Below are 25,000 nucleotides of genomic sequence, written 5' to 3'. Positions count from 1 at the left end.
GACCGACACGGCTGGGTAGACACTGCCCACTGACCGACACTGCCCCACTGACCGACACTGCCCCACTGACCGACACGGCTAGGTCGACACTGAACACTGACCGACACGGCTAGGTCGACACTGCCCACTGACCGACACGGCTAGGTCGACACTGCCCCACTGACCGACACTGCCCCACTGACCGACACTGCCCCACTGACCGACACGGCTAGGTCGACACTGCCCACTGACCGACACGGCTAGGTCGACACTGCCCACTGACCGACACGGCTAGGTCGACACTGCCCACTGACCGACACTGCCCCACTGACCGACACGGCTAGGTCGACACTGCCCACTGACCGACACTGCTGGGTCGACACCGTCATTCACACTGTCACCACCACCTACAATAAATCGTTTCTTCACCTACAGTCATCACTGTCATACACACAACAAATCACAGGTTTTCCTACACGTCTCGAAACTTATCTATCATCACCAAGTCCACAGTAAGAGGCAGAAAAGGGGTTGGGTTATCACATCTTCTTCACACACGCACTGCACCTCAAGCTTTATCGCGTTCTCAGTGCGGTGAACGAACCAACTCGACAATAGCTGCAGCTGTGTGTGTGTCATCATGTTGTACATTTATTTGCTTATTTATCATCATTGTTGTCTTATTTATTTATTTATTTATTATTATTATTTTATTATTATTTTCATTACTACTACCTTTTTTTATATCATAATTATTATTTATTTATTTATGCAAGCTTATCTATAATTTATTCACCTTTTTTCTTTCTTTTTTTTTCTTTTCTTCTCAAGGCCTGACTAAGCGCGTTGGGTTACGCTGCTGGTCAGGCATCTTGCTTGGCAGATGTGGTGTAGCGTATATGGATTTGTCCGAACGCAGTGACGCCTCCTTGAGCTACTGAAACTGAAACTGAAACTGCAGAAGAATCCAGACTATCTAGCATGCCTTGATATCTGACACTGTCGTATATCGAATCAATCCCAGCGCTGGGCGTGTTCTGATTTAAAAAAAGAAAAAAGAAAAAAAGAAAGAAAAAAAAAAGGGAAATAAAATGAGGCCACCTTCTAATGTAACAAACGATTTTTTTTCTTTGTGGTGTGTGTGTATGTCTGTGTGTGTGTGTGTATGTGTGGGGGGAGGGTGGGGGGGGGGGGGGGGGCTCACATTTTCTGGGCCGGGTCATGTCAGCCGTGATATGTTTGCGAGCTGGAAAAGGCTTAAAAAGACAACAGTTATCTTAAGAAAGATTGTTAAGGTAAAAAAAAGGACACAAGAAATACTCACACACACAAACACACACACACACACACACACACACCACTTACACATGTTAGTACAATGTTTGCACTTAATCATCAATTCATTCTTTTTCTTTCTCTCTACCAGTACCTCCCCCCCCCCCCCCCGCTCTCTCTCTCTCTCTCTCTCTCTCTCTTTCTGCCATCACCTAAGCCTTCCCCACCTCAATCCCCCCTCCCTCCCCCTCCCACCCCCCGACTTAAGTACTGTCCAGTACTGTCCAGAAGCTGATCGATTTCCGTGTGCATGTACTGACGACACCCAATGCCGGACCCACGGTCATGTGTCCAGGGGGGCGCGGGGGGGGGGAAACTAGCGACACGGGCATTGGCCATTGCTCGTCACCTGACTTGGGACCAAACTTCTCCCTACGGGGGTAGGTCTTGTTTGTTTTGTCATTTCCATTCCACACAAGCTACATGGGGGGTGTGTGTGTGTGTGTGTGTGTGTGTGTGTGTGTCTGTGTGTGGAGACGTGTCTGTCTATCTGTGAGCGTGCTTATGTGTATAATTATTTGTGTGTGTTAAGTGGGTCAGTGTGTACACGTGTGTGTGTGTGTGTGTGTGTGTGTGTGTGTGTGTGTGTGTGCTGCATGTGTATGCATGTGTAGTATATTTTTATTTTCATGTCTGATTAGTGAGTATGCATGGGTATGCGTGTCTAGTCTGTTTGCACGCGACCTCACCCTCTCCCCGTTGTCACTCATCCACCCCCCCACCCCCCTGCCCCTCCCCCCCCCCTCCTCCCCTCTCTAATACGATTTGTCTCTGTACTGCTTCCTTGCAGGCACACACTACACGCTGCGCTCTCCGTGGACAAAGGTCTCCATACACGGGTGATCGGGGACGATATGCTAGATCGCCTTTCATTTGAAACACCCCTCAGAAGAAGAAGAAGAAGAAGAAGAACTAAATAAAATAAAAAGTATGTATCTTCGACGTACTTGTTTCATTCTGTCTACCTGTACACACACACACACACACACACACACACACACACACACACATATATATATATATATATATGTGTGTGTGTGTGTGTGCGTGTGTGCGTGTGTGTATACAACGTATATATATATATATGAGAGAGATATAGATAGATATAGATATATACAGATATATACATACATGTGTATGTGTGTGTGTGTGTGTCAGTGTGTCTGTTTGTGTGTGTCTAATTGACGTGGGAATGATGCAGTGGGTGTGGTGGTGGGGTGTGTTAGTGAAATGTGTTCTCCGTGTGTGTGTGTGTGTGTGTGTGTGTGTGTGTGTGTGACTGTGTGTGTGTGTGTGTGTGTGTGTTCACGCAAAGTGAGAGGGCGATAGAGAGACAGACAGACAGACAGACAATTTAGCATGGAGAGGCAGAGAGACTAGAGAGTGAGCCACTGCAGGGTACAGAATACACAAACGAACCAAGATATAAAATAGGCCCCAACAAAAAATAAACCAAAAAAAAAACAAAACAAAAAACCCAAAGGAGTACAGAAAGTGAAGGAGTAAGAAGGAGAGGGCACTCCGTCAAAAAGGCTTCACATTCCCCATGCATGTAATCATTATGCTAACACACACACACACACACACACACACACACACACACACACACACACACACACACTATAACGGATCTATGAGTCATCCCAAGGGATAAAACCGGTCCTTGCCCCCCACCCCCCCTCCATCCCCACCCCCAACACACCCCCTCCCTCCCCCAATTTGTGTGTTCATACCACACCGCCCCTTTTGAATGAAGGCAGCCAGGTAAAGGTTCACTCGCACGAAACATGACACAGAAGTGTGTGTGTATGTGTGTGTATGTTTGGATATGACAGAGAGACAGAGAGAGAGAGACAGAGAGAGAGACAGAGAGAGAGAGACAGAGAGACAGAGACGCTTTGACACTTTAATGTCACTGGCCACGAGGTCCTTGTGACATGGATGAATGCATCAACATACTTTCAATTTACATAACAAACCATTATAATACACGAATGAAGGAATTAATGAGAGACAGACAGACAGACAGAACTCAGGAGAGAGAGACACACAGAGAGAGAGACGCTTTGACACTTTAATGTCACTGACCATGAGGTCCTTGTGACATGGATGAATGCATCAACATACTTTCAGTTTAGAACAAACCATTATAATACACGAATGAAGGAATTAATGAGAGACAGATAGAACTCTGGAGAGAGAGAGAGAGAGAGAGAGAGAGAGAGAGAGAGAGAGAGAGAGGGAGAGAGAGAGAGAGAGACAGAGAGAGACAGAGACAGAGAGAGGGAGAGAGAGCGAGTTGTGTGTGTTTACACGATAGAGGGAGAAAGAGAATGAGATAAAATTATGTGTGTGTGTGTCTTGGATGACAGAGGGAGAGAGAAAGAGACAGATGGAAATAAAGACAGACAGAACGTTCATCACACAGACAGGGTACACACACACACACACACACACACACACACACACACACACACACACACACACACACACACACACACACACACACACACATACACACATATACACATACACACACACACACAAACACACACACACACAACCGCACACACACACACACACATACACACACACACATATACACACAACCACACACACACATACACACACACACACACACACACAACCACACACACACACACACACACACACACACACACACACACACACACACACACACACACACACACCCCAAAACCCAATCAACCATGCACATTCACTTAACGTCCGGCAGGCACTGAAGTGAAAACAAGCGGTATTGTCATTCAAACTGTGCTGTCAATGTACAGATGTGGTGTACAAGGAACAACACTAACCTGCAATGCTTATATGGGAACATCACTCTCGCCTACACAATAACCCCTCCTCCCCACTCTCTCTCTCTCTCTCTCTCTTAGAACAACGGCAGATGTGTAAGTCGGCCAAAGTGCTAATATCTTCACCGTTGGAAAATAAAGGTTCATTCATTCATTCATTCATTCTCCTGTATATGTACCCGTGCGCGTGCACACAAAAATAATAAACAAGAATATGAACCACCAAGGAAAAGAAAATAAGAGGGGAAAGCAACAAAAACAACACACACAGAGAGAGAGAGAGAGAGAGAGAGAGAGAGAGAGAGAGAGACTGGATACGAGTTTTTACGTCATTCAGTGACTGTTCTAAAGACTACAGCGCATCCCCAGTACAAGGAATGTCACTCCCTCCCATCCATAGACATAACTGGAAAGAAAAAAAAAGTGCTGTAAACATTCATCTCAATGCCCCCCGCCCCCCCCTCGCCCCCCCCCCCCCCCCCACCCCTCTCTGAACTTTACGAAGAAAGCCATTTGTACCTTCTACTAGCGGTTCATGGAATCTGTGATTCATACTCCACTCCACTCCTCTTTCTGCCTGCTAACTTGTCTGCCTGTCTGTCTGTCTGTGTCTCTCCTTCCATGTCCTGACAAAGTCGTCTCAGCTCCCCCTAATACCACCACGTGAAAGCTTTCTCCTGTTCAATCTTCACAATTAAAGAGTCATGATGCCCCCCATACCCACTCCACCCCCCCCACCCCCCCCCTCCACCCTCCCACCCCACACATGCTTCTTATGTTACGATGCCAAAACCTAAACAAAGGGAAAAAAATGACCATATCCTCCCCAGATCAATCCGTCTCTCTTTTTCATGTTCCACGTCCCTCCTCCCTACCACTCTCTCTCTTCCAATCATGTTGCTTAACTCACTCAGTACGGCCAGTACTCTCTTCTCCTCTACACAGACCCCTCGGATGTCCAGTGGGTGTCTGAATGACCCAACCTTTAGCTTCCGTCGTCAGAATTGTGGTATTCTTTGTCAACATTCACGTCTTCAGTATATGAGCCTTCCGCTTGCAATATTTTGATGATGGTAATTGGGGTGAAACGCTGTTAACGTCGTCTCTTTCGCCGTTCGTATGGAGAGAGTTAATATCCTCAACGGGGGGTCAAAGGATTGAATGTTTTATTCTTGATTCGTCTCTCTATGTGTGTGTGTGTGTGTGTGTGTGTGTGTGTGTGTGTGTGTTTCTCTGTGTGTGTGTGTGTGTGTGTGTGTGTGTGTGTGTCCCCAACAACAAGAAGCAGCCTCAACCTCTCTCTCTCTCTCTCTCTCCCCCCCCCACCCCCCCCCACCCCCCCACAAACCCCACTCCCCAGCTACGACTCCGCCACTGCCATGCGACAGATAATCGAAACAGACAGCGGCAAATAAAGACAGGCAACATCCCAGGCTGACGACGACACACGGATCAACCAGTCTGGCTGCTCTCCTTCCACAGAGAGAGAGGTACCGCGACACAGCGACAGACAGACACAGAGACAGAGAGAGAGACAGGGACAGGGAGGGGGTAACGGAGCGCAGGGAGAAAAAACAGGCTGTCAGAAATCGCGGCAGAGCCATATCAGTCGCAAAAAAAACAAAACGAAACATAAATAATCCACCCCGAAAGACTGCACAAAGTCTGCAAAACTAACCCCTCCCTCATCCCCCCCCCCCCCCCCCCCCCACGCACGCACACACACACACACACACACACACACACACACAATCCCTCTCTCCACCTTGCCTTGCCTAACATCGCTGTTTCCATGTCGATTTTAGCTATTAATAACCGCCGCAACAATGGCACAGACCGTAACAGTCAATCATACTAAAGCAAGCTCCCTCTGTCTCTCTCTCTCTCCACCCGCTTCTGTTTAAGGGTGCGTGGTGTGGTGTGGTGTGGTGTGGTGTGGTGCTGTCTGGTGGCTCAATAACCCAGACTGAGTCAATCCTATTCCTAGCAGTGAGTCGTGCCCACAGTACTCTCTAGCTCTGCAGGCGTTGTTTTGTTGGTGCTTGCTGCTGCTCCCGTCAATGAGATTCCAAAGGGCACATTTCTTGGCTCATGATCCACACACATACACATAATTATACGAGCGGGCGCACACGCTAACTGTGTGTGTGTGTGTGTGTGTGTGTGTGTGTGCGTGCGCGCGCGCGCGAATGTGTGTAAATATAATGAGAGAACTCGTAACTGGAATGTTGTAAAGATGGTATAAGGACAGGCAAAAAGCTTCTTTTGTCCTTTTAACCATGCGCTCACCAAAAATATATTGAAAAACACAAAGTGAAGAAGACGGAGGAAGAGGAAGGCGAGGAGGAAGAGGAGGAGGAGGAGGAAGACAGCGAGATATTTTTCTTCCTCAAAAGGATCTCACTATGACTGTAGAAGAATCATGTTTCTGGTCGGGTTCCAAATTCCTTTTTAAGTTATACCCTAATCTCTTTCGTTTGACGAACTAATCTAACAAGCAATCTTTGAAGACCAAACGCACGAAACGAAACTGAATTTGGTCTCTGCACATCAATTCACAAAATGCAGCTTTGTATCTCGATGTATCAACTGCACAAAAAGAAACCAGTAGAATCTTAACACCTAAAAATCAAGAGCATGTAAATTCTTTGTTTAATCATCGAGATACGATTCCATTCCCATACTGATCAAATATCAAAACAGATCTATTAGAACTGATTCACAGACTCTTTACCAGGAACATGCCCATCACGCGCATAAAAGGCAGTTAACTTAATAATCCAGTCTGCTTGAATCAACTGTACAATGTCCCTCCCTGTTAACTGGCCCCCAGTAACCCAACCTCCAAACCCCTTAAATTAAACCAAATGCGTGAAATGTACACAGGATCTCGTTTTCACAAATGACTTGCACAAACTCAGTGTGCCCCAAAACCCAAGTCCCTTCAAACAGATCTAATCCAATGTTCCCCCCCCCCCCCCCTTGCTGATTCAATTTATCTACTGAGGATCTAATTCCGTTTCAAGATCAAAATGCTCAGACTCTCCCAACAGGACCTGGTCTTGGAGCACAGACTCAGATCAAACACAGATTGAATAAATGCTCATAATGTATACACTGAGTCTTGTGATCAGCTGCGCAAAACGTACACAAAGCCACGTCTGTATTAGCACCAAATGACAAACAGATAGATATAGATTGATAGACTGATTGATAGACTGATAGATAAATAGATAAACAGATGGATCAAAGAGTAAAAAACCACGAAAGGTAGATAGATAGACAGACAAAAAAAAAAAAAAAAAAAGTGTTCAGAACCTTATCTTTATGAATCTGACACACAAAAAGCGACACAAAAGAAACCTTATCGCTGCTTCCAGATCAACACACACACACACACACACACAAACACACACACAAACGTACCTGCAATAATATATAGCTGGTTGTACGTACAGCAGTACTCTCTTCAAAACTATCAAGGAAGGAAAACCCGAGCGCCACACGAAATACTGACTCACACCCCTTCTGTCACAAGCACAAAGAGAACATGCAAGCTCAAGCTCTCAGCAGCCAGGCAAGGCAAGGCCGGCGGCTGTATCGCGCGCGCACACGCACACACGCACGCGCGGGCGCGCACACACACACACACACACACACACACACACACACAGAACAACATCTGCACCTCAAAAAAAAAAAAAGAAAGAAAGAAAACAAAAAATCGACTTGCCTGTGAACTGTTCACACAACTGAAAAACACTAACACACAATCACTGCAACGATCCGTCGGACGCCACAGAAACGTGATCAACGGAAGAAGTCAAATCGTGTGTGTGTGTGTGTGTGTGTGTGTGCGTGTGTTGCCACTCACACATACAACAAACACAACACAGGTTTTTGAATCAAAACAATGAGAATTGACTGTCTGATCTGCTGTAACGCACTGGTTTCACTGAAGGTTGCTGCTACTACTAGGCCTACCAGTAGTCCTCACACGCACTCCGTCCGTATAGTACTTGTGCAGAATGCGGAACTACGCCGGCTGTCCCTCCCTCCCTCCCTCTCTCTCTCTTCACGCGTGGTAGTGGAGGGAGTGTAGTACAGGGGGAGGGATGGACCGACCACGACCACGCGGCGTAGAATGGGAGTGGGGGGGGGGGGTTTAAGATGGAGGGGGTGAGGGGGTTTAGAAAAGGAGAGAAACGATGTGACAAGTCGGGAGGGGGATGATAAAGGAGTAGGAGTGGGGAGGTGGGGGGGGGGGGGAATGGACTGGAGAAATGACGATGACGATGACGATGTAGCTCTCTTGGTGGAGAAATTATCATGATGATGACAACGACGACGACGATGACGATGACGAAGACGCTCTCTCTCTCTCTCTCTCTCTCTGTCTCTCCCCTCTATCTCTCTCTCTCTCTCTCTCTCTCTCTCTGCGCGCGACACACGCTCTCGCTTCTCACGCTTTGCGACATTGTTCCTTGTGTGAATTATTAGACATGGGAATGGTGTGTTTTTGTGTGTGTGTTTTTTCTTTGTGAAAAAAGCGTCTGACTTTCAACTGAAGAAGCATGGCATTTCTCATGTTCAGCTCATTGATTGTGCGATGGAGGTGGGGGGGGTTGTGGATGTGTACATCAGGCGACAAAACTCCACTTCTGTGACATTTCCGCGTGTGTGTGTTGTGAGTTTGTGTGTGTGTGTGTGTGTGTGTGTGTGTTTCTGTGTATGTGTATCTGTGGATGTGTATATGTGTGTGTGTGTGTGTGTGTGTGTGTGTCTGTTTCTGTGTATGTGTGTGTATATATATATATATATATATATGTGTGTGTGTGTGTGTGTGTGTGTGTGTGTGTGTATCTGTGTATGTGTATGTGTGTGTATATATATATGTGTGTGTGTGTGCCTGTATATGTGTCACTGAGTGTGTGTGTGTGTGTGTGTGTGTGTGTGTGTGTGTGTGTGTGTGTGTGTGTGTGTGTGTGTGTGTGCCTGTATATGTGTCACTGAGTGTGCGCATGTATATGTGTGTGACTCAGTGTATGTATAAACGCGCGAAAATATGGGAAAAAAAAAAAAAAGACGTGTGTGCATGTTTCCAAACACGACTACTAAGGGAGTGAGAGAGACAAACATACAGAACCCAAAGGGGGAAAAAAATACTGACCCATGAAATTACTGACCAAATGAAAATCAAGACCCAGATTTTAAGCGGCATGAACTTTCTTCTTCTTCTTCTTCTTCTTCCCCTACTTTCCTTCTTTCTTTTTTTTTTTCTTTCTAGACATGCCTAGGAGCTACATTCTTGCAACCCACTCAGTCACCCCACACCCCAATACAAGCCTATCCTCCCCAATCCCCTTACCTCCCCACCCCCCTTTACCTCGCTCACTCCCTTCCACATCCCCATCCCCCCCCCCCCCCCAACACCCCTCCCCCTCCCCTCCGGCCACTACTGCATACTTCTCTGTCTAGTCAGCTGCTGCTGCTGCTGCTGCTGGTTTAGTTCCCAACTCGTCTGGCATGAAGATGGGAGTGTGTGTGTGATGGAGAAGAGTAGAGAGGGAGGGGAGGGAGGGGAGATGTCGGAGGGTGAGGAGAGATGGAGGGGCGGGAGGGAGTGTGAAGGATGTGTGTGTGTGTGTGGGTGGGGGGGGACGGGAGAAGGGGGAGGTGGGGCATGGAGACCGAGGTAGGAGTCAGGAGGAAAGAGGGGGCGAGGGGGGGGGAGAGGAGGTATGTAAGAGGTAGGGGTGGAGAAATAGGAATAATAGTGGGGGAGAAACTGAAATGGTGGGAGAGAGATTGCTTGGGTTTGTTGTTGTTGGGTTTTTTTTTTCGTGTTTCTTTCTCTTCACTTGAAAACGTGGACGACACAGAACTAAAAGGGAAACACGTGTTAGACTGGAACACAGACATGCGTGTATGCTGGCATGCATGCATACGGACAGACGAACTGACTGACTGACTGAAGGAATGATGATGATTTTGACCACAGTGAAGTTCGCGACCCGTACAGACAGACAGACACAGACAGACATACGCAGAGACAGACATGGACAGAAAGACAGAGACAGACAGACAGACAATCAGACAAACAAACAGACTTGACTGACAGAAGGTGATGGTGATGATCTTTACCACAGTGATTTTTTTTTTTAACTCTCTCCATACGAACGGCGAAAGAGACGACGTTAACAGCGTTTCACCCCAATTACCACCATCAAAATATTGCAAGCGGAAGGCTCCTATACTGAAGAGGTGAATGTTGACAAAGAATACCACAATTCTGACGACAGAAGCTAAAGGCTGGGTCATTTGAGACACCCACTGGACATCCGAGGGGTCTGTGTAGAGGAGAAGAGAGGACTGGTCGTACTGAGGCAGTTAATTCCGGACGGGGTGTGGCAGGGGAGAGAGCAGGCTGACAGTGAGTGATACAGACGGACAAACAAACAGACAGAAAATGAAAATGAAAAAAAAAATGGAGAGAAACACAACAGACACAGAGAACCGGAGATGGGGGGAGAGAGAGAAAGAGAGGGAGAGTTGATGATGTATTACTTCACGAGAACTAAAGAGATAAACCTAGACAGATACAGACAGGGAGAGGTGGAGAAAGAGACAGACAGACAGCCAGACACACAGAGAGAGAACACAGCATTTTGTATTTGTATTTGTATTTTGTATTTCTTTTTATCACAACAGATTTCTCTGTGTGAAATTCGGGCTGCTCTCCCCAGGGAGAGCGCGTCGCTACACTACAGCGCCACCCTTTTTTTTTAAATATATTTTTTCCTGCGTGCAGTTTTATTTGTTTTTCCTGTCGAAGTGGATTTTTCTACAGAATTTTGCCAGGAACAACCCTTTTGTTACCGTGGGTTCTTTTACGTGCGCTAAGTGCGTGCTGCACACGGGACCTCGGTTTATCGTCTCATCCGAATGACTAGCGTCCAGACCACCACTCAAGGTCTAGTGGAGGGGGGGAGAAAATATCGGCGGCTGAGCCGTGATTCGAACCAGTGCGCTCAGATTCTCTCGCTTCCTAGGCGGACGCGTTACCTCTAGGCCATCACTCCATGGAAGGATAACAAGTGGGGAGGTCTCAATAGCATGCTGCTTTCCCCCATTTACATGGATTATCGAAATGGCAATATTAATATGTTTACCACAGCAGAAGCGCACGCGCGCGCGAGCACACTCAAAAAAAACACACGGAACAAAACGAACACACATATTCACACACACACACACACACACACACACACACACATGTATGGGTGGACATGATCAACGCCGAAAGCCCTCTCTCCTTGACAAGTGGAGAAGTATGATTGATAGTCTACTGAGGACCTGCTTCGACACCCACCCCACCTCCCCCCCGCGCCCCGATCCCCCCTCCTCACACCCATTAGAACCCCCCCCCCCCCCCCACTTCTCCCAATCCCCGTCCATCCAACACGCAGAGCAGACCCATAATTATAAACATGCACGCACGGAAACACACACAACGCGCTGACTCAGAGTCTCTCTCTCACACACACACACACACACACACACACACACACACACAGACCAAAATATGCACATCCACTCACAGTAATATACACACGCGCCAGGACGCACAGACATAAACACACAGACCAATAATTGGACGCACGGAAACACACACACGCATAGACGCACAGACATACAGACACATAAATGCATGGGAGCATATTATGCACGCTGAGGCACAGGTACACGCACACCCACCAACAGACACACACACACACACATGAATACACAAACGCACGACACACACATTCATAAACTCACTCACCCACTCTCTCTGTCTCTTTTCTCTCTCTTGAACGCACTACACACCCAAAGACACACACACACACACACACACACACACACACACACACAATGGGACACAGAGTATCCCATTGTCACAAATGGCGAGAAACCTCGTTTATCAATCAGCGTGGTCAAGGGAGGGCGGGGGGGGGGGGGGGAACAACCTGCCTGACCCTCCTGGCTAGCTTGTTCTCACACACACACACACACACACACACACACTCACACACACTCACACACACACACACACACACACACACACTCACACATACACTCACTCACACTCACACACACACACACACACTCTCTCTCTCTCTCTCTCTCTCTCTATCTCACACGCACGCACGCGCGCACGAACACACACACACACACACTCACACCACACACACACACACACAGTTTCAGTTTCACTTTCTCAAGGAGGCGTCACTGCGTTCGGACAAATCCATACACGCTACACCACATCTGTTGAGCAGATGCCTGACCAGCAGCATAACCCAACGCGCTTAGTCAGGCCTTGAGTGCATGCTTACATATTTGTGTACCTATGAAAGTGGATTTCATTTTACGTAATTTCGCCAGAGGACAACACTCTCGTTGCCATGGGTTCTTTTTCAGTGCGCCAAGTGCGTGCTGCACACGGGACCTCGGTTTATCGTCTCATCCGAAAGACTAGACGCTCAGTTTGATTTTCCAGTCAAACTTAGGAGAAAGGGCGAGAGCGGGATTCGAACCCACACCCTCACGGACTCTCTGTATTGACAGCTGAGCGTCTTAACCATTCTGCCACCTTCCTCCACACACACACACACACACACACACACACACACACACACACACACACTCACACACACACACACACACACACACACACACACACACACACGAACACACACACACACACACACACACACACTACATAGAGAGAGGAGAGGGGGGGGGGAGGGGAGACGCGTGAGTGGAGAAGAGAAAGAAAGGACTCCACTCCCCACACCCCCACTCCCAACATCATGACTGGTAAAGTCCTTACAAACCCATCTCAGCATCAAGCGGCAAGAACAACTATTTATACACCATGGCTACACCGTATGGGGGGAGCCCCAGAAGCAGACTCGTACTGTATATACAAACTGTATGTATCACAACGCATGGGTGATGTCGGGGGTAGGGGGGGTGGGGGTGGGGGTGGGGGAGGGGCGGCGTAGGGTTTAGAGGTGGAGGTGGGGGGGGTTGGGGGGAGGGAAAGGATGAAGGAATGGCAGACACGTGTGTGTGTGCGTGTGTGGGTGTGTGTGTGCGTGTGTGTGACTGTCACTGTCACTGTCGCTGTCGCTGTCACTGTCACTGTGCGAGTGTGAGTGTGTGCGGAGATTAGGTGTGTGTGAGTTTTGTGTGTGTGTGTGTGTGTGTGTGTGTGTGTGTCAGTGTGTGTTGTATACATGCATAAATGTATTCATTTTGGTTCTCTCGTGATGATAATAACTGTTGCAGTCATTGTAGTTTTAGCTGCCTCGTCAAATGTGGAAACGACCGACAATGGTCATCTGATTGTTTACCTTTTATTGTGGTTCTATACTGGTCATCTCTCTCTCTTCCCCCCTCCCTCTCTCCCCTATCTCTCTCCCTCTCTCTCTCTCTCCCTCCCCCTCTCTCTTTCCCTCTCTATCTCCCTCTCTCTCTCGCTTACTCTTTATCCCTCTCTGTCTCTTCCTCTCTCTCTCTCGCTTTCTCTCTCCCTCTCCCCCTCTCTCTCAGTCCCTCTCTCTCTCCCTTTCTCTCTCTCTCTCGTAAACATGTCAAAAAGTAATATAATTGTTTTTAGAAAAGGTGGATATTTAGGAATGAGGGAAAGATGGGCTTATAATGGGATAGTGATGCCTGTAGTGAATGCTTATAAATACCTAGGTATATATTTTTCAACTAAATTGAGCTTCACGGTTGCATGTAAAGATCTTGCAAGTAGAGCCAAGCACGCATTACTCTGTATTATGCAAAAATTGTCAAGTGTAGAAAATCAGTCTTTAGACCTATTTATGAAACTGTTTGACTCCGAAGTACAGCCCATTGTTCAGTATGGAGCGGAGATTTGGGGTCTTTCTAATGCTGCTGCTTGCTGTGAGAATGTCCATCTGTTTGCACTAAAAAGGTTTCTTGGAGTCGCCATGAGAACACCAAATGATTTAATCTATGGTGAGACGAATAGGTATCCAATTTATCTTAATTCCGCAGTAAGATGTATTAGTTATTGGTTAAAAATAACACAAATGGAAAATTCAAGGCTACCGAAAAAAGCTTATAACATGTTATATGATCTAGACTCAAGGGGTAAGGTAAACTGGGTGTCAAAGGTTAGGGTTAAATTAAATGAATTGGGGTTTGGCTATGTTTGGTTACAGCAGGGGGTAGGCGACATAAATGGATTTATTCGCGTGTTTCGTACAAGATTAATTGATTGTAGATGGCAAGATTGGTCAAATCATGTTCAAGAAAGCGATCGTTTCAGGTTTTATAAGCAGTTCAATTATATACATTCTATTCCAACTTATTTATCAATGAAAATGGATAGACATTTAAAATATATCACGACAAGGTTCAGATTAGGGGTTTCCGAAATCTTACTGCATTGTCTTCGTTATCGTAAGTTCATTGTTTGTGATCTTATTTGCCCATTATGTAGATGTGCTGATGAAACTGAACTTCACTTTGTGTTATGCTGCCCTGCTTTGGAAGACCTTAGATCCCAGTTAATTCCACAAAAGTATTACACACGCCCAACTTCATTTGGACTTGTTTTGCTGATGTCATCGACAAACGAAACCATTACAAAACAGTTTGCTGTTTACTTGTACAAAGCGTTTAAAAAACGCAATACATTATGTAGTTAATTATTTGTTGTGTATTCTCAGCTTGTCGTTGAACATTTACCGACGTGTATTGTTGTTAGTATGCATTTATTGTTGTGAATTACTGTTCACTGTACCCCCTTCATGAGGGGCCATGGCCTTATTATTGAATAAACCATCCGTATCCGTATCCGTATCTCGCAAGCTCTCTCTCTCTCCCTCTCTCTCTCGCTCTCTTTCTCCCTCTCTCTCTCTCTCTCCCCCTCTCTCGCTCTCTTTCCCTCTCGCTCTCTCTCTCTCCCTCTCTCTCACTCGCACACACACACACAGACACACAGACACAGACACACACACCTCTCCTCACTCTCCTGTCCACCTGTGTGCTCTCCATGATGCATTCCTTTCTGCATGAAGATTTTTTTTTCTCTTTATATTGGTGTGTACTAAATGTGGGTAAAGGACACATGCCACGCCTAAAATCTGAAATTAATCCTTGAACAAAAACGTTTTGAGTCAGTTGTGAGCAAAGAGCTCTCTCTCTCTCTCTCACCGCTCACCCCCCATCCCCCCTCAACCCCCACAGCACAATGACACCGACCATTCCCCCTCCCCCTCCCCCCCCCCCCTCACTCCACGCCCAAACCCGCCCCCTCCTCCTACCCCCCAACCCACGCCATGGAATGAGCTCAGCGCTGTCGAGTCGGCCAAAGGCATCCTGCATGCTGCCAAAAATGGTCAAGGCTGAAAAGCCGACAACATAACAAGGGGGAGGGCAAAATCCTGCCAGCTATGCCCTCCCGGTCGGCCCCAGCCAGTCCAGCCAGCCAGACAGACAGACGGACGGACGGGTAAGACAGACTGACTGGCTGGCTGACTGGCTGGCTGGCTATGTCACGCCTCTTTCACTTTATTTATCATGCCATCAGCACCACTCTCCGTATCTTTCTGGTGTGTGTGTGTGTGTGTGTGTGTGTCTGTGTGTGTCTGTCTCTGTCCGACTCAGTATACTGTCTGTCTGGCCGCCTCTTTCCTTCCCTTTCGTGCACATTCCATTCAATTCTGGAACAACAAACGCAAAGTCAGCAGCGACTCCACTCCAAAAGGCACATTCCTTTCTAACAGAAAAAGATAACACTCCTTCTGTGGATTTGGAAGGGGGAAGGGTGCGTATGTGAGTGTGCTTGCGCGCGCGCGCGCGAGTGCGAATGTTTTGTGCAAAGATGAATGTCGATTATTGTGATCGTTGCTTGTTTGTGATGGATGGTGAGGAGGAGGTGGAGGCTCTGGTTGTGGAACTATTTTCACACACACACACACACACACACACACACACACACGCACGCACGCACGCACACGCACACACACACACACATACACACATACACACACACACGTGCGTACTAACATACGTAGAAACGCACGCACATGTTTACAAATTACATATTATCCATTCATGTATATACAAGTTTTCATGCGATTCATACCAGGTCATACAGCGCGGACAGGTGCGCTCGATTCAGCTATCGCAGATAGATAGATAAATGGATAGACAGACTGATAGATAGATATCGTCGGGTAATAATTATTACTTCGTCGTACACACACACACACTCTCTCTCTCTCTCTCTCTCTCTCTCTCTCTATCTATCTATCTATCTTTCTCTACTTGAAAAAAAAAAAGCCGCAATACCAAATGTAGGTCAAACGTTGTAAACACACATCGAACACTATTTATCATTCAACTTCAGGTTCGTTTTGTTTGATTTCTATCTGTCCTTTAATCTTTCTTCTTCTATTTTTTTTTTCTTTTTTCTTCACAATATCGAATTAGGTAAATGTGATAGCGGGACCATAGCAGAGACTTCTCTTTTTTTTTTCTTTCTTTTTTTCTTTTTTTTTTTTTTGCTCTCTTCCTCCCCCTCCCTCTCCCCCTCCCTCTGTCTCTCTCTCACATGAATGAAATGCCTATCATAAAATGTAGGTCAATCATTATTAGCACATGTTAGGTACCTAATGATGATCAAACATTTTTTGTATGTTTGCTCTTCGCTACTACCGCTTTTTCTTTCTTTTTCTCCCCCCCCCCCCCCCCCCCCCCCCCCCATGTTTTCAAATTTGGTTAACTATAATAGCGAGTCCATGCGCAGCAACAGTGCGTGCATACTCTGTGTGTGTGTGTGTGTGTGTGTGTGTGTGTGTGTGTGTGTGTGTGTGTGTGTGTGTGTGTGTGTGTGTGTGTGTGTCCTAGAATGAAAACGTTTTGAGTTCTGAGTTCTTCCTCTCTCTCTATCCCCCACCCCCCTCTTTCTGAGATGTATGTTTACACATTTCTTTAGGGGTCAATGCTCTCTCTCTCTCTCTCGTCTCTCTCAGATGTATGTTTATACGTTTCTTTAGAGTTCAATGCTCTCTCTCTCTCTCTGTGTCTCTGTCTCTCTCTCTCTCTCTCTCGTCTCTCTCAGATGTATGTTTATACGTTTCTTTAGAGTTCAGTGCTCTCTCTCTCTCTCTCTCTCTCTCTCTCTCTCTCATATGTATGTTTATACGTTTCCTTGGAGTTCAATGTTCTCTCTCTCTCTCTCTCTCTCTCTCTCTCTCTCTCTCTCTCTCTCTCTCTCTCTCTCTCGTCTCTCTCAGATGTATGTTTATACGTTTCTTTAGAGTTCAATGCTCTCTCTCTCTCTCTCTCTCGTCTCTCTCAGATGTATGTTTATACGTTTCTTTAGAGTTCAACGCGCTCGCTCTCTCTCTCTCTCTCTCTCTCTCTCTCTCTCAGATGAATGTTTATACGTTTCTTTAGAGTTCAATGCTCTCTCTCTCTCTCTCTCTCAGATGAATGTTTACACATTTCTTTAGAGTTCAACGCTCTCTCTCTCTCTCTCTCTCTCTCTCAGATGAATGTTTACACATTTCTTTAGAGTTCAACGCTCTCTCTCTCTCTCTCTCTCTCTCTCTCTCTCTCTCTCTCTCTCTCTCTCTCAGATGAATGTTTACACATTTCTTTAGAGTTCAATGCTCTCTCTCTCTCTCCGGCTCTCTCTCTCTCTCTCTCAGATGTATGTTAATACATTTCTTTAGAGTTCAATACTCTCTCTCTCTCTCTCTCTCTCTCTCTCTCTCTCTCTCTCTCAGATGTATGTTTATACGTTTCTTTAGAGTTCAATGCTCTCTCTCTCTCTCTCTCTCTCTCTCTCTCTCTCTCTCTCTCTCTCAGATGAATGTTTATACGTTTCTTTAGGGGTCAATGCTCTCATTCTCTCGTTCTCCCCACCCCGATCCGCCCTCCCCCCCCCCTTCTCCCCCTCCCCTCCCACCTTCTCTGCACCATCCCACCGGTATCTGTCCCACTGAGACGAAAACCAGTTTAGTTGTGCAGTTCAATGGATCTGTCGTTTCTCTTCCGCCTCGCTGCGTCTTCTTCAATGGTTTCTGGAAACCTCGCTCTTACGATTCATACATCAAGTACGGCTTTGTTCCAAAGCCCATATCCAATGTGCACACACACACACACACACACACACACACACACACACACACACACACACCAAACTTTCCTTCTCCCATACGACACTGACGGCAATAATTATCTAAAGGAATCTACACCCTCTGACTCAGTCGCGTGTGTATATGTGTGTATATGTGTGTGTGTGTGTCTATGTGTGTGTGTGTGTGAGTGCGGGCGTGCGGGCGTGTGTGTCTGTGTGCGTGTGAGAGAGAGAAAACAAAAATCAAAGTCAACATTTTATTTTTAGATGGTACATAGATGAATGAACGGCTGTTTCCTTTTTTGATTTGTTTTTACATCAAGCCATAAAAAGACGTATGTGTGAATGTGTGTGTGTGAATGTGTGTGTGTGTGTGTGTGCGTGTGTGTGTGTGTGAGTACGTGTGTGCACGTGGTTGCCGTTCTGTGTGTATGTGTGCGTGTCTGTGTGTCTGTCTGTGTATATGTGTGTGCATGTGTGTCTGTGTATGTTTTACAAGCACCATGCCTGTTAGAAGCAGGATAGGAACTTATAATACCTGGAACCGAGACAGATGCACGTGCATGCACGTGCTAACTACAGGCAGCTGCAGTGTGTTCTGTGTGTTGTACTAGTAGCCTTGCTGCCGCTGCTGCTGTTGCTGCAAGCCGAGGGGCAATTTGTGCTTCCTTCTGAACTGTTCATGACGGACGCCCCATGCGGCATGTACCCCCCCAGTCAACGGAGTGACGGGCGCAATAGCCGAGTGGTTAAAAGCGTTGGACTTTCAATCTGAGGGTCCCGGGTTCGAATCTCGGTAACGGCGCCTGGTGGGTAAAAGGGTGGAGATTTTTTCCCGATCTCCCAGGTCAACATATGTGCAGACCTGCTTAGTGCCTGAACCCCCTTCTTCGTGTGTATACCGCAAGCAGAAGATCAAATACGCACGTTAAAGATCCTGTAATCCATGTCAGCGTTCGGTGGGTTATGGAAACAAGAGCATACCCAGCATGCACACTCCCGAAAACGGAGTACGGCTGCCTACATGGCGGAGTAAAAACGGTCATACACGTAAAAGCCCACTCGTGTACATACGAGTGAACGTGGGAGTTGCAGCCCACGAACGCAGAAGAAGTCAACGGAGAACAGTATAGTGTGTAGTTCCCCCCTCTTCCTCCTCCTCCTCTTCCTGCTCCTCCTCTTCCTGCTCCTTATGGGCATGTACCCCCATCAACGGAGTACAGTATAGTGTGTAGTTCCCCCCCTCCTCCTCCTCCTCCTCCTCTTCCTGCTCCTTATGGGTATGTACCCCCATCAACGGAGTACAGTATAGTGTGTAGTTCCCCCTCCTCCTCCTCCTCCTCCTCCTCTTCCTGCTCCTTATGGGTATGTACCCCCATCAACGGAGTACAGTATAGTGTGTAGTTCCCCCTCCTTCTCCTCCTCTTCCTCTTCCTGCTCCTTATGGGTATGTACCCCCATCAACGGAGTACAGTATAGTGTGTAGTTCCCCCCTCCTCCTCCTCCTCCTCTTCCTGCTCCTTATGGGCATGTACCCCCATCAACGGAGTACAGTATAGTGTGTAGTTTCCCCTTCCACTTCTTCCTCCTTCTTCTTAAACTTCTTCTCTTCCTTTTCCTTCTCCACCTTCCTCTTCTTCTTTCTCCTCCTCTTCGTTTTTCTTGTTCCGTCTTCTCCTCTTCCTCCTCCTCCTCCTCCTCCTTCTCTTCTTCTTCTCCTGTTTTTTCTTCTTTTTTTTCCCGCCCCGTCGTCTTCTCCTCTTTACTCCTCCTCGCCATTCTTCTACTTATACTACACAAGGTAAAGTCAACTATACTACACAAGGTAAAGTCAATTATACTACACAAGCTAAAGTCAATTATACTACACAAGGTAAAGTCAACTATACTACACAAGGTAAAGTCAATTATACTACACAAGGTAAAGTCCAATTTCTCCATTCAGAATTCAGGAACTTATTTTGCTGGCAATTTTGGTGCATGTATGAAACGATATTACCATTAGCAGATGTTGTAACCCATTTTCAGTGGATTTCCGACTCTTGTTTTGTACATTATTTTACACAGCTTTGACGCGGATTCAGTCACTAAATTAACGTGCCATCATCTTGCTTCTTTTTTTTTTTTTTTTGGTCCCACAAACCATGAAAATGTAACGAATATGTACAATAATAAGTTTGGAGGCTAAAATAGGACCACTATTGTCGTTCTGTCCTAGAGCGTCCACTTTTTTTCTCTTAGGTGGGTTTCCTCCGGGGAGAACAATCTGAGAGAGGGGGTACAGACAGAGATGGGGGGGGGGGGTATCAGAAGCAATACCACCACACCTGGCGTGGATGACTCACGCGCACAGAGAGAGACAGGATTTCCCCCTCTTCAATCCTTTTTTTTTTTTTTTTTTTTTAAATAAATGTTTCCGTTACTCCCCCTTCATCTCCACACTACCCTGTCCTCACATACACATAAAATTTATACAAACACACGCGCATAAGCAATCACACACACACACACACACACGCTACGCACGCACACGCACACATGAAGCAAGGAGAGAGAGAGATTCTTCCAATTCTTTGTCACTGACAACTCTGCTGACACCGACCGTGAGAGACAAGAGACAGACGCACAAGATTCACTCCTCTCCGAGCTGCTCGTGCCGTGCTGTGGTCGCCGTGTAATAACTAGTTTTGAAGCGACTCTTGTGCCTGCACTGCACAGCAGTTGAGTGTTAGCGCTAGGCCTAGCAGTGCCAGACAAAGAACTCCCTTCTTCCCTGCACAGTCTCTCTTAACTCTCTACGCTGCTGCCATGCCTGCCTGCTTGCTTGCTTGCTTGCTGCTGCTGCAAGGGTGGAAGAGGGAGGAGGAGGAGTAGGAGTGTAAGGGGTGGGAGGATGGAATGAAAAGATTGAAGGGACAGACCGCCATGAGAGATGGGGGCGGGGATGGAGAAGGGGGCGGGGGTGGGGGTTGTGAAGAAGACAGAGAAGGAGGATGAGACGGGGTAGGGAAGAGGGAGAAGGCTGGGTGGAAGGGGGGTGGGGGTGGGGGGGGGAAGGCCCGCACGTGGTGTGGGTTGTATTATATTATCCATTGTTGAGTGTTGTTGTGTGGGGGTTGTTGTTGAGAAAGGGAGACAACAAGTTGTGAGAGAGAGGCAGCAGAGGATGCTGGTAGACATATTTATAATGGACGGACAGGAGGAGGATGGAAAGAGGGTGCGTTAGGTGTAAGGGGGAGGGGGGGGGGTGGAGGGGGAAGGAGTAACAAGGAGTACTTTCAGACAGAGACAGATTAGGGAGAATGTCCAAAGAACATTTATTTTTCCTAGAGCTGCCGTGTGCGGGATACAGTACAGTTGATAAAGCCAGCGGCCATGCTATGACTGAGCGAGACACACCGAAGCTTAGAGTCGGCCAGACAGACAGACAGACAGACAGGCAGGGACAGAGTTAGGACATAACCCTTGTCCCTTCATTAATAAAAAAAAAACAACAAAAAAAAACAACAACTCTCTGCTAGAGTCACTTTCAAACATGTTGCCGTATACACGAACAACGCTCGTTTAATTAAATTGTCTGAACAAAGCAGAGCTATAATTTTGGTTGAACGGGAGTGGAAGGCCAGCTGACAGAGAGACACACAGAGAAGAGAGAGAGACACAGAGAAGAGAGAGACACACAGAGAAGAGAGAGACAGAGACACACACAGAGAAGAGAGAGAGACACAGAGAAGAGAGAGACACACAGAGAAGAGAGAGACACACAGAGAAGAGAGAGACAGAGACACACACAGAGAACAGAGAGAGACACAGAGAAGAGAGAGAGACACAGAGAAGAGAGAGACAGAGACACACACAGAGAACAGAGAGAGACACAGAGAAGAGAGAGACACACAGAGAAGAGAGAGACACACAGAGAAGAGAGAGACAGAGACACACACAGAGAACAGAGAGAGACACACAGAAGAGAGAGACACACAGAGAAGAGAGAGACAGAGACACAGAGAGAGAACAGAGAGAGACACAGAGAAGAGAGAGACACACAGAGAAGAGAGAGACAGAGACACACACAGAGAACAGAGAGAGACACACAGAAGAGAGAGACACACAGAGAAGAGAGAGACAGAGACACACACAGAGAACAGAGAGAGACACAGAGAAGAGAGAGACACACAGAGAAGAGAGAGACAGAGACACACACAGAGAACAGAGAGAGACACAGAGAAGAGAGAGACACACAGAGAAGAGAGAGACACACAGAGAAGAGAGAGACAGAGAGACACACAGAGAACAGAGAGAGACACAGAGAAGAGAGAGACACACAGAGAAGAGAGAGACAGAGACACACACAGAGAAGAGAGAGAGACACAGAGAAGAGAGAGACACACAGAGAAGAGAGAGACACACAGAGAAGAGAGAGACAGAGACACACACAGAGAACAGAGAGAGACACAGAGAAGAGAGAGAGACACAGAGAAGAGAGAGACAGAGACACACACAGAGAACAGAGAGAGACACAGAGAAGAGAGAGACACACAGAGAAGAGAGAGACAGAGACACACACAGAGAACAGAGAGAGACACACAGAAGAGAGAGACACACAGAGAAGAGAGAGACAGAGACACAGAGAGAGAACAGAGAGAGACACAGAGAAGAGAGAGACACACAGAGAAGAGAGAGACAGAGACACAGAGAGAGAACAGAGAGACACACAGAGAAGAGAGAGAGACACAGAGAAGAGAGAGACAGAGAGAGACAGACAGACAGACAGACAGAGACACAGACACAGATACAAAGAGAAGGGGGGAGGAGAGAAAGACTGAACTTGAACTTTACTCGAACTTTTTATTAACCAGACCATTCTGCTCGTGTCAAGTCGCGAGGATGTGAGGAAAGGGAGAATACATGGATGTCAAGTGTGGGGGGTGGGGGGGTGGGGAGGGAGCAGAGAGGGTAAGGGTGGTTCAATCCAGTCACACTTTGGTGACAGAAGGAGCAGGCAGGGGGTGGGGAGGGAGGGAGGGAGAGAGAGGGTAAGGGTGGTTCAATCCAGTCACACTTTGGTGACAGAAGGAGCAGACAGGGGGTGGGGAGGGAGGGAGGGAGGGAGAGAGAGGGTAAGGGTGGTTCAATCCAGTCACACTTTGGTGACAGAAGGAGCAGGCAGGGGGTGGGGAGGGAGGGAGGGAGGGAGGGAGGGAGGGAGAGAGAGGGTAAGGGTGGTTCAATCCAGTCACACTTTGGTGACAGAAGGAGCAGGCAGGGGGTGGGGAGGGAGGGAGGGAGGGAGGGAGGGAGGGAGAGAGAGGGTAAGGGTGGTTCAATCCAGTCACACTTTGGTGACAGAAAGAGCAGGCAGGGGGTGGGGAGGGAGGGAGGGAGGAAGGGAGGGAGAGAGAGGGTAAGGGTGGTTCAATCCAGTCACACTTTGGTGACAGAAAGAGCAGGCAGGGGGTGGGGAGGGTGGGGAGGGAGGGAGAGAGAGGGTAAGGGTGGTTCAATCCAGTCAGACTTTGGTGACAGAAGGAGCAGGCAGGGGGTGGGGAGGGAGGGAGGGAGGAAGGGAGGGAGAGAGAGGGTAAGGGTGGTTCAATCCAGTCACACTTTGGTTTACAGAAGGAGCAGGCAGGGGGTGGGGGAGGGAGGGAGGGAGGGAGAGAGAGGGTAAGGGTGGTTCAATCCAGTCACACTTTGGTGACAGAAGGAGCAGGCAGGGGGTGGGGAGGGAGGGAGGGAGGGAGGGAGAGAGAGGGTAAGGGTGGTTCAATCCAGTCACACTTTGGTGACAGAAGGAGCAGGCAGGGGGTGGGGAGGGAGGGAGGGAGGGAGAGAGAGGGTAAGGGTGGTTCAATCCAGTCACACTTTGGTGACAGAAGGAGCAGGCAGGGGATGGGGAGGGAGGGAGGGAGGGAGGGGGAGAGAGGGTAAGGGTGGTTCAATCCAGTCACACTTTGGTGACAGAAGGAGCAGGCAGGGGGTGGGGAGGGAGGGAGGGAGGGAGAGAGGGGGTAAGGGTGGTTCAATCCAGTCACACTTTGGTGACAGAAGGAGCAGGCAGGGGGTGGGGAGGGGAGGGAGGGAGGGAGGGAGAGAGAGGGTAAGGGTGGTTCAATCCAGTCACACTTTGGTGACAGAAGGAGCAGGCAGGGGGTGGGGAGGGAGGGAGGGAGGGAGAGAGGGGGTAAGGGTGGTTCAATCCAGTCACACTTTGGTGACAGAAGGAGCAGGCAGGGGATGGGGAGGGAGGGAGGGAGGGAGGGGGAGAGAGGGTAAGGGTGGTTCAATCCAGTCAGACTTTGGTGACAGAAGGAGCAGGCAGGGGGTGGGGAGGGAGGGAGGGAGGGAGAGAGAGGGTAAGGGTGGTTCAATGCAGTCACACTTTGGTGACAGAAGGAGCAGGCAGGGGGTGGGGAGGGAGGGAGGGAGGGAGGGAGAGAGAGGGTAAGGGTGGTTCAATCCAGTCACACTTTGGTTGACAGAAGGAGCAGGCAGGGGGTGGGGAGGGAGGGGGAGAGGATAGTATAGCATCGTATGCAACAGGCCATTCAAGGACGTATCAGTGACACAGACAGACAGGGAACAGTGAAACAGACCGCGGTAAAAGCCAACAGACAGACTGATAAGAAAGATGAATAGATTTTTTTTTTTTTTTTTAATGTTCTGAAGACAACAACAA

General features: G+C 47.8%; 1 protein-coding gene and 1 long non-coding RNA gene across 8 annotated transcripts in view; one reads left to right on the top strand and one right to left on the bottom strand.

Moving 5' to 3' along the window:
* LOC143301409 (uncharacterized) overlaps positions 1–25,000 on the bottom strand; it is a 244,317-nt gene that overhangs the window by 186,873 nt on the left and 32,444 nt on the right. The window contains exon 1 of one of the 6 annotated variants that reach the window (XM_076615676.1): positions 7,885–8,131. The exons of 3 other annotated variants lie outside the window; for them this stretch is intronic. Coding sequence is in view for 1 of the 3 variants with exons in the window: in XM_076615674.1 (XP_076471789.1) it covers positions 4,480–4,484 (5 nt within the window). In the remaining 2 variants the exon portion in view is untranslated. Of the gene's footprint in view, positions 1–4,479; positions 4,500–7,577; positions 7,729–7,884; positions 8,132–25,000 lie in introns of those variants that run through there. 2 more of the 6 variants (XM_076615675.1, XM_076615674.1) reach the window with 2 other exon arrangements.
* LOC143301411 (uncharacterized) overlaps positions 1–25,000 on the top strand; it is a 157,653-nt gene that overhangs the window by 109,065 nt on the left and 23,588 nt on the right. The window lies entirely within an intron of this gene.

The sequence above is a fragment of the Babylonia areolata genome, chromosome 27, assembly GCF_041734735.1.
Source record: "Babylonia areolata isolate BAREFJ2019XMU chromosome 27, ASM4173473v1, whole genome shotgun sequence".
Lineage (NCBI taxonomy): Eukaryota > Metazoa > Mollusca > Gastropoda > Neogastropoda > Buccinidae > Babylonia > Babylonia areolata.
The sequence above is the reverse complement of the archived record's forward strand: the minus strand, read 5'-3'. Positions and strand labels throughout refer to the sequence as shown.